The sequence below is a fragment of the Pholcus phalangioides genome, unplaced genomic scaffold (genome assembly GCF_987345545.1).
Source record: "Pholcus phalangioides strain wild (caught in Gottingen) unplaced genomic scaffold, Ppha-v1.0 ptg000024l_1, whole genome shotgun sequence".
Lineage (NCBI taxonomy): Eukaryota > Metazoa > Arthropoda > Arachnida > Araneae > Pholcidae > Pholcus > Pholcus phalangioides.
The window spans coordinates 8,961,744-8,986,815 of NW_028301616.1; the positions used below are offsets into that span (position 1 = coordinate 8,961,744).

The 25,072-nt window shown below is 35.6% G+C and overlaps 1 protein-coding gene across 1 annotated transcript; it reads left to right on the forward strand.

Moving 5' to 3' along the window:
• Positions 1 to 788: 788 nt before the first annotated feature.
• mr (anaphase promoting complex subunit morula) lies at positions 789 to 23,321 on the forward strand. Its single transcript, XM_089250916.1, has 13 exons — positions 789 to 1,008; positions 2,182 to 2,445; positions 6,613 to 6,808; positions 7,135 to 7,243; positions 9,373 to 9,505; positions 9,987 to 10,082; positions 12,172 to 12,364; positions 15,473 to 15,590; positions 18,687 to 18,862; positions 19,565 to 19,851; positions 20,142 to 20,400; positions 20,510 to 20,739; positions 23,006 to 23,321. The coding sequence occupies exons 1-13, from the start codon at positions 886 to 888 to the stop codon at positions 23,213 to 23,215; spliced, it is 2,394 nt and encodes a 797-aa protein (XP_089107042.1). The 5' UTR covers positions 789 to 885; the 3' UTR covers positions 23,216 to 23,321.
• The last annotated feature ends 1,751 nt before the right edge of the window (positions 23,322 to 25,072 follow it).

The following is a 25,072-nucleotide window of genomic DNA, read 5'->3' on the forward strand; positions in this document are numbered from 1 at the left end:
ACGAGAAGTTTTTTGTTTCTCTGTAATGCTTGTTATATGTAGTGCTGCCATCTGCCACTCGTTTTTCTAACTATGAGTGAAGTGTTATGATTGAATGATTTATCGTTGTAGGACTGTTGAAAAGTCTGTGGCGAGACTTTTTAACGGGGAGATCGGCTCGCATTTGTGCCTTGAAGTTGGGAACCACAGAAAACCAACTTCAGCCGACCACCACTGTGGGGTTCGAACCCGGATCCTCGCATCGCGAGTCCGTCACTATAACCATTCGACCACCACAGCGGCTGGATAGAGTAACAATATTAATCTCTATATATAGCTTTCAATATTAAAATATTTCATTTATACGAAGCGCACAATTTCATCAATTATTTGACATTTTCATTTTGACTCGAACCCCAAATCTTTGGCATTTAGACATCATTTCCAACTGTCAAATCCACGAGGTTTTTGCAGATTGTGAAAAATGCGTCGCTGAATTGATTTGGACGCGTATTATCAACACTGAAAACCATGAATTTTAGGTTGACTGATACAAAGATACGCCATACGCATTGAGCCGGTCGGTTATGGACATTTCAAAGTGAAGACTTACGTGAGAATTTATTACACGAGATTTATTAGCTGTTGCTGCATTTAGAAGTGTAGAACAAAATTAAAAAATAAATATTCTGCGTAGAGGGTTGTCCGTCTGAGTAGATGGCAGTACGTTTCTCTAAATAAGTGATAAACAGCAGGAGAGCGACTCTGGTAACGGTAGCCCTGTATAATACTGAAGAAGAGGTATATATGTTTACAAACAATCTCGGTGTACCACAGCGCCATATTCAACATCGTATTTGTTGTTGGGAATAAAAATCCCTCCGAAGTGGGATTTCGTCCAGTTCAATGATGGACGTGGAGAGCGAAGCCATGGTCTCGGACATGGCGGCGTATGAAGATGATTTTATAGACTTATTAGAGAAGACATGGAGCCATGTCTCCAATAAATGGCCTAAAGAAACTCCTCAGGTAAAATGATTTAATTTTAAAACATTGTCAATCATTTGACCAGAAATTTGTATCATTTCACGGTAATTCAGAGAACAGCTGTAATATAATCCCTTTTTTTTCTTTGGCTGTGTTTTGGCGATTTCTTTTTCTTTGGCAAGAAAAAGGTCCAAAAGAATGTCGAAAAGTCGCCAAGAATGAAACGCACGCAACCAAAAAAAAACGAAAATGAAAACACACTTCTTAGACCAGTGTTTCCCAAAGTGGGCGATGGAATGGTCCTGGGCGGTGATAGAGGCCACAAGTATAACATAGGATCCCCTATGAGATCGCATGAGTCGGGCGGGGGGGGGGGGGCCATGAGAGAAAAAAGATTTCTGAAAAAGGGGCGATGGGACAAAAAGTTTGGGAAATTATGTCTTAGACTAATAAGGGGTCGAGACCCTATATACACCTATCCCTAAGATATTGTTATTCCGATTCCTTTGATCGTTGTTGTTGCCGTAGCTAACAATAACTGACCATAATTATCACAAAAAATATGACAACTTGGTAAAAAAAATATGTGATGAGAGATCTTTTGAATCATGGGATTAATATTCAGTGGAATTTCAGTTAACGAGCTTAATTCGTTCAACCAATGTGCTTGTTATCTGAATTGTTTATAAACAATTGAGAATCAAACTTCCCCCATAAGAATAATGGAAACTCTGATAATTTGTTCACACAAAAAAACTAATAAAAACGACATTCAATCAGCAATACAACACAATAATAATATGATGAATAATACAATGAAATATATATAATGTGTTAACTTGTTCAAATATAAAAAAAATATATATACTGTATAATACCGTACTTGTGTATAAGCCGAATATGTGTATAAGCCGAATTTTTTTGTGGAAAAATTCATTCCTGAAGTGGGGGGGGGGGGTCGGCTTATACTCGGGTAAGATTTTGATGAGAAAGCATCAACCCCCTCACAATCAGTAGTCATTTTTGTAGTAGTTTTCGAGAAACTGGCATTATTGGTATGGGATATTTTCAAACTCCACAGAACAGATACTGTCAAAGCCGAGGCAAGGAAAAGGGGATTATACTATAGCCATAAGGAATTTAGTTCAAGTCTTTTCTTTTCATGGTTTTCACGTAATTTAATACAGCTTTTATTTTCCTCCCCCAATTTTTTAGGCAACCTCCAGATGCACATCATTTAAATCGAATCAGTTCATCAATATGAAAGTATTGAATGCTTCTTTCAAGACCAGCATTGTCAACTGTTTATATGATTGGGTTTCAGACATGTACCGGTATGACTTGGAAACTGTGGTGTTGCGAAAGTTTTGGGCGTCGTTCAATGCTAATCAAGATTATGCGTTTTTCAAGTTCCCATGTGCTGTAGGAAGCTTGCATAGAGACGTGGAAGAGTATCTATCAATCGCCCACGAAATAGAGGTACATCATTTGATGAATAGTTACTGTTTAAAAAATGAATTTAGAAAAACAGAAAACAATTGAAGTGTACCATTTGCTGCACCCGAACGCAGTGCAACAAACGATACACTTGCTTTCCTGTCTTTAAAAAAAATTCATCCTAAGAATAGGCCAATCATTTTTGCACACCTTGTATTATCATAATATTAACAAATAACAATAAGAATGGGTTAGAAAGTTTATTTGGAGTACGTACCATTCATCATTTAGTCATACAGTCGAATTTCAATAAGTTGAATGTGCAGCAACCAACTAAAAACTTCGAGTTATTGGAATCTCCGATTTCAGAACTGGAAAAAGAAATATTTCTTCAAGTAACAGCACTATTATTGTATTAGTAAAACCATAATATTGGAAATGAAAAAATTCAAGAAGAAAAGTTACTCTATTTTAATCATATTTAATTATCGAATGAAAATATTTAGAAATAAACTTACATAGGTACATATTTTATAATGTAAAAGGAAACATACATGATACTCACATATATGTACAACAAACTATATGAATAAAAAGGTATACAAGATTATTTTCAGTCAAATAATTCAGTGATTTTTCACTGTCTATCTCTTCTTTCGTGAGAAAGTCATTCACATTTTGCAAGCAGACAAATGAATCTGCTAATTTCTATTGATAAAATACTAAATTCTGTTGTTAAATGCTGATTTCTATTGCTAAGTGTTAAATTCTGTTGTTAAATGCTGATTTCTATTGCTAAATGTTAAATTCTGTTATTAAATGCTGATTTCTATTGCTAAATGTTAAATTCTGTTGATAAATGCTAAATTCTATCTACTAAATGCTATTACATATTTAAATTTATTTCATTCCCAAGACTTAGAGGAAGAAAACTTCACGTTAAGGGAAAATTTAAACACTAAAATATGGAAAAAGTTCTTGGGTCAAGTGAAAACTTCGACTTAAACAGTTATTTGAGCAATCAGAGTTCGAGTTACCGCGAGTTTACTGTATATACAGTGGAACTTTGGTTAACAAGTGTAATTCATTCTGCAGATGTGCTCGTGCACAGAACAAATTAAGTCTTCCGTGTAACCGTCTTCTTCTTCAAGGACACAATCTCTACGACAAGTGGTGGATCCTATTCATGAGCAAGCCCCCCAAAATCACATTCGATAATGCAACAATTTCAGTTTTCTCCAAGTAGAATTTAAAAAAAAACCATTTAAATGCACCGCATATGCACATGGTTACAATGCTACATATAAGTTTGGTTTCGTATCATAAACAGTCATGTTTGCATGTGTTGATTTTTCAAGTGTGGTATGCCTACCAGAGACCGTAGGAGAGAATACTACCCACAATTTCACAGTATGTTTGTGCCACTGTGTTGGTCGAGTGGTCATAATGATGGACTCGCATTGCGAAGTCCTGAGTTTGAACCTCACCATCGCCGCAGTGGTGGTCGGCTGAAGTTGGTTTTCTGTGGTTCCCAACTTTGAGGTGCAAATGCAAGCCGATCTCCCCCATTAAAATGTCTCGTCACAGAGAGCAACAGGCCTACAACGATAAATTATTCAATCATTACACTTCACTCATAGTTAGAAAAACTGGTGGCAGATGGCAGTACTACACATGACAAGCATTACACAGAAACGCTTCACGTTAGGTTCACAAAACGGATATGCACATTCCAATATGTACCAATTTGTTAGAATTTCTGCAGAGGAATATGGATGAGGTACATGTATAGTTTAGTAGTAGTAGTACGTGTGTGGACAAAAGCAAAAAACCATCATCTCACTTGTGATAACCTGAAACTAAATAAACAAAACACAAAAGTTTTGCTCAAACAGAGTCATCGCTCATTAACAGAGTCAAAATTTGTACAAAATTTTTGCTTCTTAACCGTAGTTCCATTCTACATACCAATGTCATTCTTGCCGTCTCCAATTGTCGCTTGCACAAGCAATCTTTTTTCTTTTTTTTTTAATAGAACAAGATACCATAATTGAGCTCATTGCCAAAACAAGCAACCATACTTTACTCATATTCACTAAAGCAAAATTTCTCAACCTTTCTGATCCAAAGGACCAGTAAAATATCTGTAATGATTCAACAGACCAGTAACTTACATTATGAGTAGCATTTTACTGGGCATTCCAGTATTTTTATACGTTCATACTTTTTTATAATTGTTCTGTTTTTTGTTGCTTTTTTTTCGACGAAGCTCACTTGAATTTGCAAACTTTATTAAACTCATGTATGATCATTTTCATAACTTATAATAATTATGATAATTATATATGTGTTACTATAAATGTAAATGGGTCATTCTCATGAAATTAGACAAAAATTGAAAAAAAAAAAATTATAAGAACAATGACAACCAAAAAATCCAAAAAAAAATTTTTTTTGAGGACACTTCTTTATCTCCTAATAAAGGAAATATAGTCAACAAAGAAATTTGTTAAAAATTTATGGTGAAAAAACATAAATAAATGAAAAAATAAATTCAACCATGTTAAGCAATAGGCAAATCCAGCAAGGCATTGTGCCTGTTTCAGCACTTAACTTGATATTTATAACTTGGCACTTGCGGCATATTTCATCTATTTTGGTAGATAATTTTCAACTTGGACAAGCACTAATACTCTAAACAATTTTTTTTGTCAATTGTATTTTTATTTCTTTATTTTTCTCTTTTCTTTCTTTTTTCGTCAATTTTATGGGGTGAACCAATTTCTAATATGTCTCTATTTTGCTAGAGCGCGAGTTACATTCTGATAGCAGTCTTTAGATGAAATATTACTGTAGCTTGATGTTTCAACAAAGAAATTTTTATTTTGTTTACTTCCCCCCCCCCCCTTAACTTTTAATCAAACCTTTGCTTCTGCTAACCTAATGCCAGAAGAAAGACATTTTTAAATGTTTTACAACACTTGCCAAAAACTAAGTTTATGGCAAGTTAAATATATTGTCACTATAAATTATTTTCCCTTTATCATGTGTTTAGACACTTCAGTGACATCTATTATTTCATGTTGAAAACATGCTTAATAACAGAAATAATAGATGTCTCTGAAGTGTCTAAACACATGATAAAGGGAAAATAATTTTCAATTATGTATTTCTCACAAAAAAAATAGCTAGGAAAAGGACATTTAACAAAAAAACCCTCTTCTTTTTTCCTGAATAAACCTAGTTTGTGAAATACTTTACAATTCTAATTGAGGTTCTGAAAGGAGGTTCTGAGTGATGTTGCTACACTCTTCTTAACCTTCTCAATACAAAATTTGATAGGTGGCAATTGGTGTTGTAGGATTTGAACCAGTGTTTTCCAAATGTCACAAAGAAAACAAAAAGCTGGGGAAAATTTTCATTTGAGGCAGTCGAGTGGTTAGTGTTCTTGTTTTTGGTTGTGCATGTCGGGCATGGATGTCTACTTTAATTCCCTGGACAATTCTTGCATATATGTGACAATCACATTTTTTTTCTGAATAATTGCAACTTTTTTGGTGACCATTGCCAATGTCCCATATTTTGTTGTATTTCAACTTACAGTTTTACATTTTTTCTTATTCAAAATAGTCCCTCTAGTCATGATGAATGTTTCCCCTCTTGAAATACATTTTTGTTTACTGCGATTTGCACCTGTTCTTTATTTCCTCTCCCTCCCGCAATTGTAGCAATAATTAGGTAACTCGTCGTAAATTCCATTTTTTGGGCTGCAACAATACTTCATATTTAGTATGGGATATTTGTTATTTTATATACTTTTTTCATTCAGTTAGGATTAAAATTATCAAGTCTGCCTGGGGACCACCTGTACCATCATCGCAGATCATAGATTGAGAAACGTTGCTGAAGCCACATCTAGTCTAGTTAAATAAACAAAACTACCTTTAGAAGTCACTAAAAACTTGCCAATTCATTAGTAACCCTGATTATCACATATCAGTCAAAAAACTTTATAGTAAGCTATAAAGTTTATTAAGTTTTGAATAACAACTTCTTTCTTTTTAACATTTACCAGGTATGACAGATGTGTATTTTATTATTGTGTCGTGTATTTGTGTCATTGTTTTATCATTTGTTTTCATTGTTAATGCACCTTCTCAATTATATTGTAGGTTTCTTTTTTTTGTTATGACTTTTTATACTTTGCAGAGTTCTGAAATAGTCAAGATTGCATTCGAACTGAAGCCGAATCAGAAACCTCACATTAGGTCGCTCCGGAAAGAAATGTTAATAATACTACGGTCTGTGATGTACACAGAGCCTCAACAAGATTTCTGGCAAACGCTGAATGATTACTATGCAAGTGCTTTCAAAGTATACTATGGCCAATGGAAAGGACCTTCTCGTAAGCTATTTCTACCATTGAATAATGAGGAAAAGTTTATCAGTATATTGTGTATAACTTACAGTATATGAAATTGGTACGATATCTCCAGGTGAATACAGCAACAAGAAAAAAATGTGTATGAGCACTGAATGAAGAGTAGATTTTGTAATATCTGCTGTTAAACATCATACAAAAAAAATTAATATTATATATCTGTGCTTAGGTGGGCGTTACCAGTTGCAAGTGTTCATCACCACAAATAATGTAAAATCGCTGCTGTCATAACTTTCATGTTATTTATGGTTAGTAACTGAATTTATTTTTTTCCTTTCAATTAATCATAGGTATCGCTCGTGTTGAGGATCGCATGACATGCACAGGATGTGAGCAGAAGCCCCGATCTTGCTGCTGTGATGAAATGATGTTACGATTTATCGAAACCAATAAGCAAATGTAATCGTTTTATGTACATAGCTATTTTTACCAGGCTTGTTTATGTTGGCGTGTCCACATTTTCAGTGTCATATTATGTTTTGCTTGCATAAATTTTCATGATTACACCATTTTATCCATGTTTTACATGTCTGCATACATTTTTACTATCCCACCCCTTATGTTCATAATCTCAGCATCATTTTAGTGTGAATATGCTGTTTTCACGATTCCACCCTGTTGTTCATATTTTCTATGTCATTTTTTATCATCCGCTTCATGCTAGAATCCTGAATATGCAAATTTTCACCTTTTTTTTTTATCCACTGGTTAGGTACCTTATTTTGCTATCTAAGTTTTGCCTGAAATGCAAATGTGTATCCCTATGGAAACACGTTAAAAAACATTTCAGAAAAATAAGTTCCATAGAGTAACAATGGTAGAATAAGCATTTAACTGTCATTTCCCACATTTTTTCCCCAAAGACTATGCACATTCTTGCTTTTAACATGAGAAGGATGATATGTGTGTGTGTCTGCATATGTACGAGTATATATATTTTTTCATCTTGTTATCAATATTTTCAGTGTCATTTTATATTTAATGTGTGTACATTTTTACCGTTCATCAATGTTTTATGGGTTCCTTCCCCCTTCCGTCCGTAATTTCAGTGTCATTTTATGTGTCTATGTATGCTTCTTTAAGAAATTTCATGCTCTTATTTATATTGTGCCATTTTATGTGTCTATTATTCCATCTTGTTATCCACATTTTCTGTGCCATTTTATGTTTTGTGTGCATACATTGTCACCATTTTGAATATGCATCACGAGTCTTCATACATTTGTCCAGGCCTGTAATTAAGCTGGGGCAATGCTCCAGGGGCCCTGAGCCGAATTAGGGAAGGAGGCCCCACAAAGGGAAAAAAATACACTAATTTTTTTCTTTAACTTTTTTTTGAGAAAAAAAATGCTCTTTCAGACCTTCACAATTTTACACTGATCAGTTTATCGGGAATTATGAGATGCATCGGTTGCGTGTAGTTACAGAGACATATCTTACACAAGGGACGGACAACATCCTATATACATGACGAGAAACGAACTGCGCAATAACTAGAATAATCACCTGATGGCGCTTTGAACGCGTACATCAATCCTCGCTCTGAGGAAGTGGCTTTCTTTTCCCACACGTCAGCGGCGACGCCACAAGTTTTCTCAGGAAAAATGTGGGCAAACAAAGTAATCAATTACTGCTAAAATTGCCAAAAACTCTTTAATCGCGGGAAATGAAGTGCTACTGTGTGCATATCACAGTGGATTAAAATGAATTCTAGAAAAATGTTTAATATGACAAAATATGTACAATACAATATTCGTAATTTTTGTTTAATAGCTGACATCATTTTAATCCTTGATTTCGGTGAATAAATTCAAGTAGGTTTCATTGAAAATACGGAAAAAATGAGGCATTTTTATTTGAACAAAATCTGGATTCCACAAAAATATGGAAATGTCCCAGGAAAGCAGGTCATATGGTCAGTTATCCTATGAAATCCCAAACAATCTCCACAATTCTCCACATGATAAAATCCTACAGATTTTTCATGTCTGGGAATTGGCACCTATACAATTTATGTTATTTCTATCCTTTACATCCGTAATTTCATTCCATGTGTCTCTATACATCTTTTATAATTCCACTGAAATTACGATTTATGTTATTTCTGTTCCTTATGCCCGTAATTTCAGTGTCATTCTATGTGTCTGCATACATCATTTATAATTCCATTCGGCTGTTCACATTTTTGGTGTCATTTTACACATTTGGTGCCACTCTGCAATGGGGGTTCTTAACCTTTAGTATTCTATTGACCCTTTGTAGAAATCAGATGAAATCTGTGGATCCCTTGACAACATAATATTCAGTATGTACAATGTAAAACCATGAGTGAACTGTTTTCTCATTCAAGCTTACTAATCCCCCCCCCCTCAAATTTCTCCTTAATTCCTCCAAGGGGGTCTGTGGACCCCTGGTTAAGAACCTCTGCTCTACAAGCTTTGAAAATCTCTGATCTACTTGTAGATGGTGATCTTTTACAGTAGTTCTATGTGGAATCTTATATTAATTTACTATTTTTTCACCAACAGATGGGAACTTCAGTTGAATGACAATGCTGTAGATAGAATACCCATTCATCTTGCTCAAGAGGATGTCGGGTCCTATATCCGAGAACTTTGTGTGAAGAAATATGAAGTGACTTTCCTTCCGATTCTAAAAGGTGTAAGTTTGCTGTTTTTGTTTCGTTTTGACATAAAGCAGTTCTGCCACTGGAGGTGGTGGTGGTGTTTCTTCTTTTTTTTTTTTTTTTGCTCTTTTTGGTTCCATGCATAACAGACACTAATCAGAGAGGAAAACAGACATTTTCTTGTTTTCTGGATTTTATGTTCAGGTGAAGAAAAGTCATCTGTTTCTTATTTCAGCCAGGACTCGAACCCAGGTCTCTTGCAAACCGAATAAGCATGCTACTGTCTACAATGCATGAAATAATTAAGGCAGGGCCGTGTCTTCTGTGGCGTAGATAGTAGCATGCTTGCCCGGTTTGCAAGAGGCCTGGGTTTGAGTACCTGCAGAGACCGACCAGATGACTTTTCTTTCTGAGTTCACCTCATCATAAAATCCAGAAAATATGTTTTCTGGATATAAACTCTCACTAACCAGAAAGACTCATTTTCATTCACATTCTATTTTTCTGTGTTTCTAGTGGTTGCAAGATGTTCCAATGAAATGGTTAGCAGATATATTTTTCATCAATGAGAACAGTTTGGAAGGTGAAAAGAAAAAATTCAATGAATACAAGGTTTGTGCTTATTGACTTTCTCTCTTTTTTTTTGTAATCATGTTTTTGACATCTAGCTTTATGATTTGGAGTGCCATCTGCATCAGTAGCCTACCACCTTCAGTACAAATATTGGGTACAGCAGAGTCCCGTATAAACTTATTTGTTGCCCCTTTCTCTCACACTGAATTTTTTTTTTTTTAACACCCACCATGTTTAGCCAACTGTGTCCAAGTTGTGTCTGTATCTTCTACCCCTGGTCTCTCCAATCATCCCCCGCCCAAAGGAATCACAGACTTTGGGAAACATTGAGGTATAGCAACAGCATACAACTACATTAATCCTGTCACACCACTCTAGCTAAGAAGCATGCCAAGAGTGGTTTCAGATGAGATAATGTGCGCTCATTGTAGAAAAAGCAAAAGTAAACAGACTATGTAAGGTATCATACCAACACTTCCTTCATCCCCATCACACATACCTCTCTCCAATCAAGGATCTGCACAATATGATTAAACATCAAATGAATAGCCTGTCCTCACAACAGAACGAGGACAAACTAGGGAATCATTAACCCTTTGATACTCAAGGTGCGATATCTTAACCTGTTTAGGCATCAGAGCGAGAGTTAACATTTCTTACAATGCTCATCCAATCAATGCCATGCAAGGTAGCAGAACACACCCCTATCAATAAAATCTTCTATATCGGAGGGGTTGAGTCTGCTATAAGGGGGGATCGGCTTTCCCACCCGCACCCAACCTATAATCCGCATTCGCATACTCCTTCCTCTGGGCTCACTTTTCTTCAGCGTTTTAGATTTGATTGTTGACGCATGGCAGGGTGTGCATAAAAGCAAAGAATTAATTTGTGTTATGTTTAACTTTTGTTGTGGGTGTATGTATTGAAGTGTGTGCGTGTTGCACTCACAATTTTCTACGGCAACTTGTCTATCAATCACCTACTACTCACACATGATTTACGCTATGGATAAATCTGGAGTGAAAAAAAGTGGCTAAAATCTTAATCTGTGTGGAAGCGGAAGTTGACTAAAGCACCAAAATGAAGTACTGTGCGCCTGTAAACGTGAAAACATATTTTGAATCTGCCAAAAGCCATTCTGGCAAAGCTACCGAGAGGTCTCCTACATTAGCTGTCATATTACGAGATGAGGAAAATAATAATCATTGGTGAAAATTTAATTTCACCGTGCATCGAAGATGCTGTCAGATACATGCTTACTGAGGAAAGTGCTCATATAATGAGTTTAATACCTCTGTCAAATAATACAGTGTCTCGAAAAATACAGGACATGCCAGACGATGTTGTGAGCAGTTGTAAGTCACGAAAAGATTGTGAATTCTTTTCTATCCAAGTCGACAAAAGTACAGACGTTTTGCGCAATTGTAATTGATAATTGTAATTTACTTGTAATTGATAAGTACTTGAAAGAGAATTCGAAGAAAATATTTTCATTTGTCACCCATTGAAGGGGTTGTATGACCTATTTGAAGCAATTGATCATTATTTCGTTGAAAAAGGAATTCAATGGTCAAAATGCAATGAGCTCACCACAGATGGGGGAACATCCACGGAAGGTTGCTACTCAGGCCTTCATGTATGCATGGCAGGAGTCACCCCAAAATGAAATGGACCCACTGCTCTATTCACAGACAGAACCCTGCATCAAAACTTATTCCTCCAAATTTGCGAAACTTCTTGATGAAGCAGTCAAAATTGCCAACTTTATTAAGGGGAATCCTGCCAACTACAGGTTGTTAAATTGTAATGCTTTGCTTTTGCACACCAAAGTTAGGTGGCTGTCCCGGGGTCAAGTCTTGACGCAGCTGTTCGAGCTTCAGCACAGGGTAGCCCTTTTTTGGAAGTGTTTGAAACTGAGTGTGGCATCAAATGTTTCTGTCACTGTGTTTTCAAAGTTCCTGTGGAACTGTGGTTGAAAATCGGTGGTCAGTGAAGGGGAGTCAATTTCATTAATTTTTATTACATGTTATAGTTATCGGTGTTTTCCCGTGGGTTTTGAAATTATTTGTAATGGGAAAGAAGGATAAACAATTATCATCCGTTAATTTTTTTTTTCTCCCCTTTGCAGGAAAGGCTATTGCACACAATGTATTGCGCCTATGCAGAAATCCGCCTAGATCAACTTTTCAACATCATTATAGAGTTTCCAGACTCTAGAGCTGCTGTTGAAGATTTACGTGAATGCATGGAGGTCACAGACATTCGTCTGAAGTTAGTCAAAGAACTTAAAACCACGATTAAAAGGCGATTGCTGCATCCAGGTGAATTTTATTTAAATGAAAATACACTGCATTATGGAAATTACTCCATGGATGGAGCATTGAAATGTTTCAGTTCATAGTTATTTTCTTATTTATACTAAATAGCTATCATACCCGGTGCTTGCCTGTGTTTTTTCAATAGGATGAGAGCGTTAAAGAAGTGACAAACCATTGTAAATGGAAAAATATGTCTGAAACACATTGTTTGAGAACCACTGTATAACCAAATTAAACTTTCCAAAAGTCATTGTTGAAGCCTAAGAACCATTGTTTCCCTACAATTTTTTTGCCCAGCTTTGACAAAAGTTTAAATTAGCCTGTGAAAGTGCTTCTCAACCTTTCTAAGGTTGATCTTTTTTTCGTGATTTTAAGGAAAGGCCATACATAGGAGTAATGGAAAATAAATGGGCAAAAATGAAACAATGAACATCTCACAACCCTGTTTGACTGATTTCAGGACCTGGCAGTTGAGAAACACTGGCCTATCATTCAAGCCAGATTTTGTTTGTTGCATATACAAAATTTGGCAACAATTTGTCTAAAATTGTAGATTTGTGTGCAGATAACACACACACACACACACACACAGGAAATCAGTTTTATATATGTTACTGCAAGCCAAAGATGCAGCCAATTTGCAAAATAGATGAGAGGTGTGGCTAAAGTGTGATTTCCAAAAATTATTCTGGTTTGGCCAGCCAGTTCGTGAAGTGGTCGGAGATCCATGGCCAATGTTCAATGTGCTGATGTAAGACCATCTAATAGGCACCATATCCATTTCTTTTTATAGCCAACATGTGATACATGGCTGAATATAGTATCTGTATTGAATTAGATAAATGTGACGAGAGAGAAAAAAGTGAAATTCATGCGAAAAAACTATTGACTAATAATATAGTTTTTCTGTCAAATTTTTAGAAAAAAATTATTATTGCATCGTGGCTGTGATATGATTTGTATCTTGTGCGAATCGATATGGAGATAATCACTATAATGAGAGCTGTGGACCCCTCTACTGCCATGTTCACGGTTAGAGGACAACCCCTAAACCCCTCTCTGACTAGTACTCCAATAGTAAAATTGACAACTGTATTATTGGATTACTAGCCAATTTGTTTGTCATTGTTTTTTAACAATTATTGTTAAACAATAACACAAAAAAATTGATATTAAAACGTGATAATATATGAAGGAAGCATGATAATAAATGATATAGCAAATAAAAAATTTAAGTACGGTATTATTTGAGACATCAATATTCTGATTCCTTTGACTGTTAGGGTTGCATAGCCAACGGGGCCATAATTATCATGAAAAAAAAAATTATGACAACTTGGCGATGACACAGAATCATGCCTTTTTTTGGACTTTGTCCAAGGATCACCATCCATCACAGTCATGGCATGTATTTTTCAGATACGTTGCAAACTGCCCGGCCAAAGCCAGAAGTTCTGACATTGGCGGGCCATTTTTATTGAAATTGGCCCGTTTGTGAACTTGGAGTTTTTGGAAATTTCGGGCTATGGCAGTAACAGGTGTGTACAAGCAACAGGTCTACAACGGTATACTATTTAATCATTACACTTCATGCACAGTTCAAAAAATTGATGGCAGCACTACACATAACAAACATTACATAAAAACAAACTTCACACAAGGTTCACTACACATACACACACATTCTAACATGTACCAATTCGTTAGAAGTTCTGCAGAGGAATATGGATGAGGTGCATGTCTGGTTTAGTAGTAAAAGGTCTATAGATTACTATATTTGTTTAAAATAATGTCATTCCTTTGTGGAAAATCATTATAAATAATCGTTTTTGTGCAGTATTAATATTAAAATAAAAAATTTGTTTTTTTATATGGATACCCTGTGTCCAAAAACCCAATTAGAAAGATCTGATCATGTCTCTCCTGATACCCACAAAAACAATTTCACCTTCTATAAGTGCAATATTCGCAGAGATATTTGAATTCAAAAATTGAAGGAAAGTTGGGAAAGAATAACAAAAACTAGTGGACAATGTTTCTTTCGCTTATTTGTGCTGTTCTTTCCCAACTTTCCTCTAATTTTTGAATTCAAATATCTCACCAAATATTGCACTTGAAAACATGAAAGTTTTTTTGCTGGCATCAGAAGACACAGCGAACAACCTTCTAATTGGGTTTCAGGCACAGACTGTCCATATAAAAAACTAATTTTTCCATTTCAATAACTATACAACCCTTCACAACATGAATGAGGTAATCTACAATTCCTGACTTCGCACATTTATATTCTGCAAGAATGACTTTAATATCTGTCACCGTTTTCTTGCTATCCAATTTTGAAAACCATCAGTTGATTTTGGGACACCCTGTTTGTGCACAAATATCTCCGTAATTGAATAATACTCAATATGGGGATAAACTGGTCAAGTGATTTTTTTTTTGGTCCTGTGTGCAACATATTCAAAAGTAAATTCAGAAAAGTGAATACTGTTAACTAATACTGAAATTGCTTAACCTTAACTGAATGCCAATTTTCAGTCGTAAATCTTCAGACACAAAGTAAATAATGTTCTCTCAGTCGATATGGAATTTTTATACTGTGAAAATCCTGTATAAGGATTATTGCCTTTATAACGATATTACTCTTTGGTTCCAAAGCACTTTTCATAGTGTTAATATATTATATCTCTAATATATATCTATATAAATATATCTGTAAAGATTAATTTTATCCGTTTTTGAATTATTTGCTTCATATACATTTTCATTTTATTTCAATTACACATTAAATTGTTACATAATTTTACACATTATGTCAATTGAACCTTCATTAAGTAGAAACCTGTGTTAAACGGGGGAAAAATCTCAATTCTGTTGAAGACTCACTGTATGTGAATATTGTGTTTTCAGCCCTGTATACGTGGTATAGGGCTAAAAGCACAATATACCTACCCACTCAGAGAAGTTCAAATGTATAATCTTTCCTCCCTGCATTATCTTTTTTTCTAATGATGAATTTTTCATTAAATTTTGTTATTCCAGTGAATACTTGTACTTATGCATGCTATTGTATGTACTTGTACTAACAAAAATGTGTGTTATTGGTTGCAGGTGTGAATACAGCTGATATCTTAACGGCTTACATCTCGTGCATCAAAGCTCTTAGGATTCTGGATCCATCAAGTGTAATTCTCCAGCTGGTTGGGGAGCCAATCTCAAAATATCTCAGGTCCGATTCTGATTCAACAAGATTCTGTGTTTTTGTTTTCTTTTTAATTTAACGGATAACAAAGTTTAGTTAAAGCGAAATAATTGCCTGAGTCTGGTTTCCCATTAACAAAGTTTTTCTACATAGAGATGAAAATTTTGTAAACTAGTACAGTCTGCATTCGTTATAATAATCCCCCGTTCCATCGACTCTTTCAACTAGAGTCACCAATTTGGGAATTCTCATTGACGAGCGACTTAAGTTTTCTGAACATTGTTCAGCGGTTGTCAAAAAATCGAATAGAATGCTTGGTCTCATTTTCAAAAAGGTCTCTTCGCGTTCTCCTAAAGTCATTCTTCCGCTTTTTCGAGGCTTAGTTCGTCCTGGACTGGAGTATGCTGTAAGGTTTTGGAGACCATACCTACAGAGGGACATAGACTTGGTTGAAGGGGTGCAGAGAAGAGCTACGCGTGTCCTTATTGGCACACGGGGCTTGAGTTATGAAGAAAGACTTCATTTTTTGAATATGTTTACATTGGATGAACGCAGGTGTCGAGGAGATATGATCAAAGTGTTCAAAATTTTCAATGAGATGGATAGGATGGACCATGAACTTTTAGTACACCGCCAATCGACTGCTTTTACAAGGGGACACCAGTATCGATTGGTGAGGGAAAATGCAAGGTTATGGTGTCGCAGGGAATTTTTCTCCAATAGGGTTGTTAATAAATGGAATAGCTTACCCCCGGAGGTAGTAAATTGTAACACAATTGACACGTTTAAAAAGAAATACGATAAACATGTTGGGGTAAATCGAGAAGCTATCCATTCTTAGAATAAGACAACCATAAGTATTCTTTATGGGCATTGTATAATATTTTATCATGTGTATATATTGTTTGTAATTTGTGTTAATTGCATTTTTAATTGGGTTGCTGTATTTTTGAAACATATGACAACCATATTTTTATGGGCATCTTTTTATCAGCCACCTCGTTGGGCATTTTGCCTGTTGTGGCGTTGTATTTGTATTTCCATGAGAAACTGGCCTTATGTTGGGTAGTCATTATAGCGAAAATTTTGAAAATAAATAAAATTTAGCTTCTTAAGACAATTTATATTGGATGGAATAAAAACCATATTATTAATTTTGTTGTAATGTAAGCAGTTGCAGTGAAAATGCATCAGGTGGAAAAATAATAAAATGCTAACAATTTGTTATGTGCACGCCACCTATGTATCACTACTACTACTCAACCATACATGCACCCCGTACATGTTCCTCTGCATAATTTCTAATGAATCCATACATACTGGAATGTGTGTGGCCTTAAACATATTTATGGTGTTAGAATCATGATTTTTTTTTCTTTTTCCGCTGGTACAGAATTCCCCCATATCAAATGTCAAACACAGTTTTGGCAAATGAAAAATACAGCTTTCGGATATTTCTTTACAAAAAAAGACAGGGGGACTAATCTGAATTTATTGTATAGGATTGGGTGGTCTTTGTAGGTCCTTATATTGGATGGCAAATAATATGGGATGAATAGGAAAACATTTCGTACTTATTATGTGGATCTTCATAAAGAATGGTCACAATAAGGTGTGATTGTTATGTCATAATGAGTGTGATAACTGTATTAGTGTAATTTGGAAGATTAAGTAAAATTTGCCTAAGAATGCTTAGAAAAATAATCAATGAAAAAGGCAAATCCTAGGAAAAATCAAAACTCCTTATGCATTTGGACACGCTGTGGGTGTCATCTTCAGAGGATACAATATCAAGCTGACCGAGGATCCCACTTGGATTGATTACCAAATCTTAACTCTCCTCTCAGTTGCTCAGCGGAAAGAAAAAAAATGTCTGTCCAAGTCAAACATCATGACCAGAATGAAGCTGAGCACCTGCGTGTGTCTGCCATACCATCCTGATTGGCTGCTTGTGAAATGGAGCTAGCTGATTGGTCTATCCCATACAAATACAAATACAAATACAAATACAACGCCACAACAGGCAAAATGCCCAACGAGGTGGCTGATAAAAAGATGCCCATAAAAATATGGTTGTGATTTTTCTTTGTATTTGCCTTTTGCATTGATGATTTTTCTGAGTATTAATGTAATTATATAATTACACAGATTAAAAGTTTGAACTAAAAACATCTGAACTTCTCAGCATTAATAGACCACTGTATATTGCCTGCAGTTTTTCACCCTTGGGGATTGGTATTTATACCCACACTGAGTTGGCCTCTGGCTACATCATGAAACGTCAGGATGGGTGATTTCATTCATCTTCTTTCGGTGAAAAGGAGCAGGTTGGTATTTTCCATTGGCATCTTTTGCACTAGTAGTGAGTTTTTCCCCCTTCCCTTGTTTCCTCTCCTTGAAAAATTAATCCTCCCTTCTCATGTCAAGGTCAGAAGCCAACTCAGTATGGGCATACAATAACTGTTATATAAATAAATATTACAAAAACAAAAAAAATCCTACAGTATACACTCGTTGTAACGACCATACATTATACTAGCAACCATTCCATTACAGTGAGCTGTGCTATAAGTCCCTAATGTATTCATACAATGACTATCCAACACATTTTCCTTTCAATATAATGGCCTCCCAATATACCATTTCTTTTAGACAGAAGGATGTGGGGGGGGGGGGATCATTATAATGAGCATCAGCTGTGTATTTAAAAAAAAATGCTATCAACACCTTCCATTCCATCAGATTTCATTATTGGTGTTAAAAAATAATAACCCTAAATTTGCACATGTGGATAATGAGATCACTTCCCCCCCCCCCCCCCTCTGAAGCAGTGAAATTCGCATGATTATACACTGGCACTGATTACATCCAGAAAATTACACAAGAGAAGTTTGAAAAAACCACTTCAGTCATGAATTTTCACATTTGCCGTAAAATATGAATCCTCCATAAGTTTTTCCACTACAGCAGCTGTAGTTTGTGATGCTTTTTTTTTTTCAAATCTCTTATAATATTGAAATTCTTATAGAACAAGAAGTAAAGTTGAAAAATATGTAAAATAATTTTGAATTTTTTTGATGGCGAACCAGATATTACTTTACTCAAAACATTTTGTTCATATAGGACAAGAGATGACACTGTTCGGTGCATCGTCAGCAGCTTGACTGATGACACATGTGAAGATCTTGCGAGCGAATTAGTGAAAAATGCTCCTCTGGTACTCCAAGACGACTACATGAGTGATGAAGAAAGCGTCGACTGGAAATCGTGGAAGCCTGATCCGATTGATGCTGATCCAAGTAAGACTGTTATCTGAGGGGTGTACATTCTTCGTTATATTTTCATAATTTTTGGTTTTTACAGAGTCAAAATGAGGTTCATGGAAGTTTTAGGCTCTCCTGTAATGCAAATACCCAATGATCCAAATTGAGAACAGAAAATATCTAAAAAAATACTCAAACTTGTGAGTAAATATTTGATAAATGTGAAAGGGGTGAGAAAGTCCAAAGGTGGCGGGAGCTTTCAACAAGTTAATTTTTTTACAACTATTAACTGTTTAGAAGCATAGAACACATATATAAATTGGGTTTCAATATGTGAGCAAACTCTCAGGAATGATTTTATCACACAAGTTACCAATCTACCGCTCTGGTTCATTAAAATTCAAGAAAAATATAAAGACACAAGATACTGAATCAATAAATACAGGGTTCCCCTGTGAAATCTGCTTGATCATATTCCTGACCAAAACAGAAAGGAATATAATATTCAAAATTTTAACCTTCCTAATTTCAAATTTTTCTTTTTTGAGTTTCAGTTTTTTCACATCACAGTACTTTTCCTTGATTTTTATGAAATATTTGCATATTTCCCTACCATCTTTAATTTCCCTGATTTTCCAGTTTGCTGGGAACCCTGAAATAATACTTTGCTGTAGAGGAATTAATATTTGTAGTGGTGAAATTATATTCTACTAAATGAATGGCTGTTTATTATCGCAGGCAGAGCCGCCAAAGCTCAACGATCTTCAGACATTATTAGTATGCTGGTGAACATCTACGGCACCAAAGAAGTCTTTGTGAATGAGTATCGGACATTGCTGGCTGATCGCCTACTCAACTCATTTTCATTCAATACAAAGAAAGAGCTCCGATACCTTGAGTTGTTGAAGTTGAGATTTGGAGAGTCGCAGATGCATTACTGTGATGTTATGTTGAAAGACATTGCTGATTCCAAACGAATCAATACTCGTTTGAATTCTGAAGATGTTAAAGAAATAAAAGATCAAGTATGTTCCAATAATTTATGACAATCGTGTAATAAAACCTTTTTCCTCTTCAGATTAATTTTTTGGCTTTTTCATTACATTAAATATTGAAAGTTGGGGGTCCATTTGCTCTAATGTAGATTAGATGTGTAACATTGTGGTTTTGCGGCATGAAATCTCTCTATAGCAGTGCCGCCTATATATATATCAGTGGCTTCTGAATAGAGTCTAGTGGCTTCAATGCCAATTTCAGAAATTTTCAGTACATAGTGAAGCATGTCTTTTAATATTTTTATTTTTTTTCTAAACAGGATTTTCCCATCAATGCTATGATATTATCAGCTCAGTTTTGGCCTCCATTCAAGGAAGAAAAATTCAAGCTGCCCGAATATGTCTGGCACCATCTAGAGATGTATACATCTGCTTTCGAGGCATTGAAAGGTAATCGAACCCTGGTGTGGAAGCCTCATTTGGGTCAGATGAATATCGAAATTGAACTGAAGGATAAGAAATTGGAACTGTCTGTAACCCCGATTCATGCAACAATATTGTGGCATTTTCAAGAAAAATGTAAGCTTACTGATTTCTCAAACAGCTATTCTAATGAGTTTTATAAATTAATTTTATTGCATTTCAAATTATTCCCTGACTGTTTCATCTCTCTATGAACGTTGTGCAGCTGAATGGACAATAGAAGAGCTGAGCAGCAAGATGCAAATACAGGCATCAGTGCTAAGGAGGAAGATTACATACTGGCAAAGCCATGGTATCCTCAAGGAAAGGGAACCGGATGTCTTCGCTTTGGTGGAAGAGCACAAAGGGACGTCACAAGAATCTGTGGTTGTGATAGAAGAGGAGATGGAGTCTGTTGCAACATCTTCTCATGATCAGAGGGAGGAAGAGCTGCAGGTAAATTTTATGCTGTTCTAAGTATAGGGCAATTCAACTACTGCGTCAGCAGATTTTTTGCCATTTTTGACCCCCCCCCCCCTTCCGTCAGCAAAAGCAAAATTTTGTTGGCTCTACCCCCACCTCATATAATATTGGGATCAATCAGAGATGTACGTATATTTCAGCTTGCGTTTTAAGTTTATTAATTACTGGTTTAAGTTAAGCATTAATTGGAGTGGTATAGTTGCTAGTTGGTGCAAAGTACTGAGCTCTCGTCTTCATCATGGTTTCTCTACATCCCAAAGATGTGAATCGGTCAAGAGCAAGATGATTGCTTAAAAACAACCATTTGAACCAATCAACCAACAGATGTGTCTGGTCTTGGCTCTAGCCAATCATTACAAATATTTTGCAGAGTGCAAGGTCGGCCCACACGCGATCAACTATTTCAGGGAAATTTTTAATAAATACACCAAATATGTTTGCTACTTTTTTTTAATGGCCGATCTACGCACAAGCCAGTTGCAGTCACAGCTTCCTATCATACAAGAAAATTGTTTTCACAAGCAGTTTCTTTGCTTGTCCTGTAAATCATTGCAACTTGTTTTCTCGCCGATATCATACAGGAGCATAGACAGTAGAGGAGAGGGGTGACTATCCATCATTCACGAAAAATTGAATCATTAACAAGCACACGGGCATCATGGTGGAAGTAGGCAATCCCTCCCAATCACCATGCATACCCTTTGTGAACACACCCCCTTCCCGTTTGAAGAGCATGTATTCGCTTATATACTTAAGTCCAGCAAATCACTCAAGGAAAATGCGTAAGTGAGACAAGACATGGGGGACAGTCCACTAGACAAGGAGGTCTACAGAAAACCTATCAATGGGAGAATGTTACTTCAGGTGTCTTTAAACTAGGGAAAGGTTTTTCTCGTTTTTGGTATTCCTAGTGAAGATGCCATTAAGAATACTTCAATTTTTTTATGGAACGAATCCCTGGTTCAAGTCCCACCATTGCCACAGTGGTGGTTGGCTGAAGTTGGTTTTCTGTGGTTCGCAACTTCAAGATGCAAATGCGAGCCGATCTTCCTGTTAAAACGTCTCACCACAGAGAGCAACAGGCCGGATGGCAGCACTATACACATAACAAACATCACTGAAGGTTTACTACACATACACACACATTCTACCAACTCGTTTGAAATTCCGCAGAGGAATATGTCTGGTTTAGTAGTGTGGTAGTTTATGACATATAAGCATCATTCAAACAGCCCCCCCCCCCCCCGGTCATCAAATGTCAGCAAATCCGAAGCCACCCCCATCGATGCTGGATGCTGACTGACGTGATACTTGAATGGCCCCATGTTCTGTATTTTTACTCTACATGAAGATAAAGCTCAGATTCCATAATTGAGGGCTAATACCAAAATGGGGGGGGGGGGAGAGGTTTTTATTACTTCAAGCGGCAGTTATGTTTGATGCTATGTGGCTATCCAAAGGTAGTAAGCAAGATTACCATAAAACCTCCCTGGGAAGTGACCTCTTTTTGATGGCCAACCATTCTCTTCAGCAAGGTTTTCTCAGAACAAACAGTAGGCTACATTACAAGTGAATACAGGTTCTTCAAACAGGGGGGGGGGGGATGATTGTCCACCTCTAACCTCCCACCTATGGCAATAATGCAATTTTTCATGGGAAGGGGATGATCCCCCCCCCCCCAATATCTATCTATGGGTTCCATAGATATACATTACGTTTTAAGTAATTCTGTTCTTTTGCCATCTCTGCTAGTGATCAATTTGGATTGTAATAATTTGTAGTAATTTGGATCAAGATCATTTTTCATTGATAAATGATCTGAAGTGGCTGTCAAATTTAGGGAATTTGTCTATGGAAACTGACTTAAATAGATATTGATACTCAGAAAATTCTATGAGATAATAGAGGGCTTCGACTTTTCAGCTATGACTATTTTAGGAATAGCTCAGCTCAAAAGTATAAAATAAAATCATATGTAAACATTGTTTCCTTAAACATGGCCGCAAGGTATTTTACACGCCATTATTTTTTGAGATGGCTAGTGTGATAGGCAAACTTTTGATAATACTGTACTTGACAATCATTATTATACATGTGTTAATTGCTTTAAAAAAAGTTTTTTTTTAGTAAATAACCATTTATTGGATGTACATAATTTTTCATTTTAGATTTATAAATTATCATTTCTGTGCTTGTTTGAAGCATAGGTTATTGTAATGGTTTTTTCTCCCCTTTTCAGACTTTCTGGTCATATATAGTTGGCATGCTGACGAACATGGAGTCTCTATCTTTAGAAAGGATTCACAGCATGCTGCGCATGTTTGCTATGCAAGGCACGAATACCAATGAATTCACCCTCCAAGGTATGAAACAGTTTCTTGATAAGAAAGTCAAGGAACGGAAGTTGGTGTATTCTGGTGGACTGTATCGACTGCCTCGTGGTGAATGAATCAATAATTTCATGCTGTAAAATAACCTTTTCATCCATAACAAAATTCTCTTGAATTTCATCATCAATATATAAATAAATCCAGTACTGTACTGATTTCTTAAAACAGTATTGTCTTTGTGAGGTATATTCTTTTGGTTTTTCTTTGATGCCATCAGTCACTATTCTTTTGTCACTCACTATAACTTACAGGGATCTTCCATAGAAACATTTTTTTTAGTAAATCATATGGATGTCGTGAGGATTGCATATATGTTACGATAAAAGCCTGAAGACTATTACTTTACCGCACACACCAACTCCGGTCACATATCGCCATTTGGCGATTTCCAACCAGAGGAGTTGGGTGGGAAATGAAGGCTCTATCCATCGGTGGTCGCCCCAGGCTCATTAGGTAAAGAACTTGCTTCTAGAGTTCTATGCCTGGATTTGAACGATGGGCCTTGATGGTAACCTTCATAGTGGAAGACAAGCATCTTACCACGGAAGCCTGAAGACTGGAAAAACCTAGGTTTTACAAAGACGAGTAAGGGAAAGCCAGAAAAACACTTGTAAACAATTTCATTTCAGACATTTACCAAGTCGAAGCCTGTTTTTAATGAATAAATCAATCATCATGTACTCATTAGTTCCTTGTTAATAAATAATAAACAAATTAACTTCCATGAACTTATTCGTTTCTGACACTGATTAAACAATTAGTTATTAATTACCTAATTATTATACTCCATCCATCAATAATCATCATGACCATCAATAGTCAATTGGTTCATTGAAAAAACGGGTTTTAACAGTTCAAATTAATTTTCTCAGAGTAGTATGAAGTTTAAACTAATTAATGATAATTGGTCATTATTTCATTATCATCAGAAGTATTGAGTTCTAGGTGGTTGATTAATTCAAGTTAATTAATGAGAGTTAAACTTATTAGTTCATAATGGTTAATTTATCCATTAAACATTACTTTGACTTTGTAAAAGTTTGAAATGAAAGTGAGCATATAGGTTGTTTTTCTAGTCACCTAGGTTTTACTAGTCTTCGTGCTTTTACCGTGACATATATGCATCATGGTTAAGAGCGCAAAGACTTAAAACCAGGATTTCCTGAAGCAAACTGGTAACAGCATGAAATAAAAACATTTATGAGCAGCATTATTATAAATAACATTTTGGGCTCTATCATTTAGAGAATGTATAATCATTTGGTAATTACAATTAATAGACAATTGCTCGTATCAATTCATAGATATTTAGTATGAAGTAGTAATGATTATATATATGTGTATGTACAGGGGTACATACCACACAAACTGGGCATATGGCATTTTACAGGTCAACCTTTCATTCTAGAGGCATACTTCCAATTAGAAAAAGTATCCCAATAATGTGTAGTACTCAAATAAGTTATTCATGTTTCAAGCGGTTGTATAGTTATTAAATTAAAAAAGTAACTTTTTATACAGTCCCTATGTGAACAAAAAAACCCATAAGAAAGTTGTTGCATTCTCCCTCCTGATTCCAACTAAACAAATTCCATGTTTCTAAGTTCACTGAGATATTCAAAAAACAGGAAACAACATTAAATATGGGAATGCCATTTTACCCACACATTTAATGCTGTTTTTTGCCAACTTTCTTGTATTTTTCAAATTTGAATATCTAAATGAATATTGCATTTAGAAATGTGGAAGTTTTTTTTTTTTTTTTTGTCGTCATCAGGAGAGACCTGGCAACAACTTTCTAATTGGGTTTTGGGGCACATGGGGACTGTATAAAAAGTTTATTTTTTTCTTTTAATAACTATACAACCCATTGCAACGTACCTTTTATTTCTAATTGAAAGTTGAAAGTATGCCTC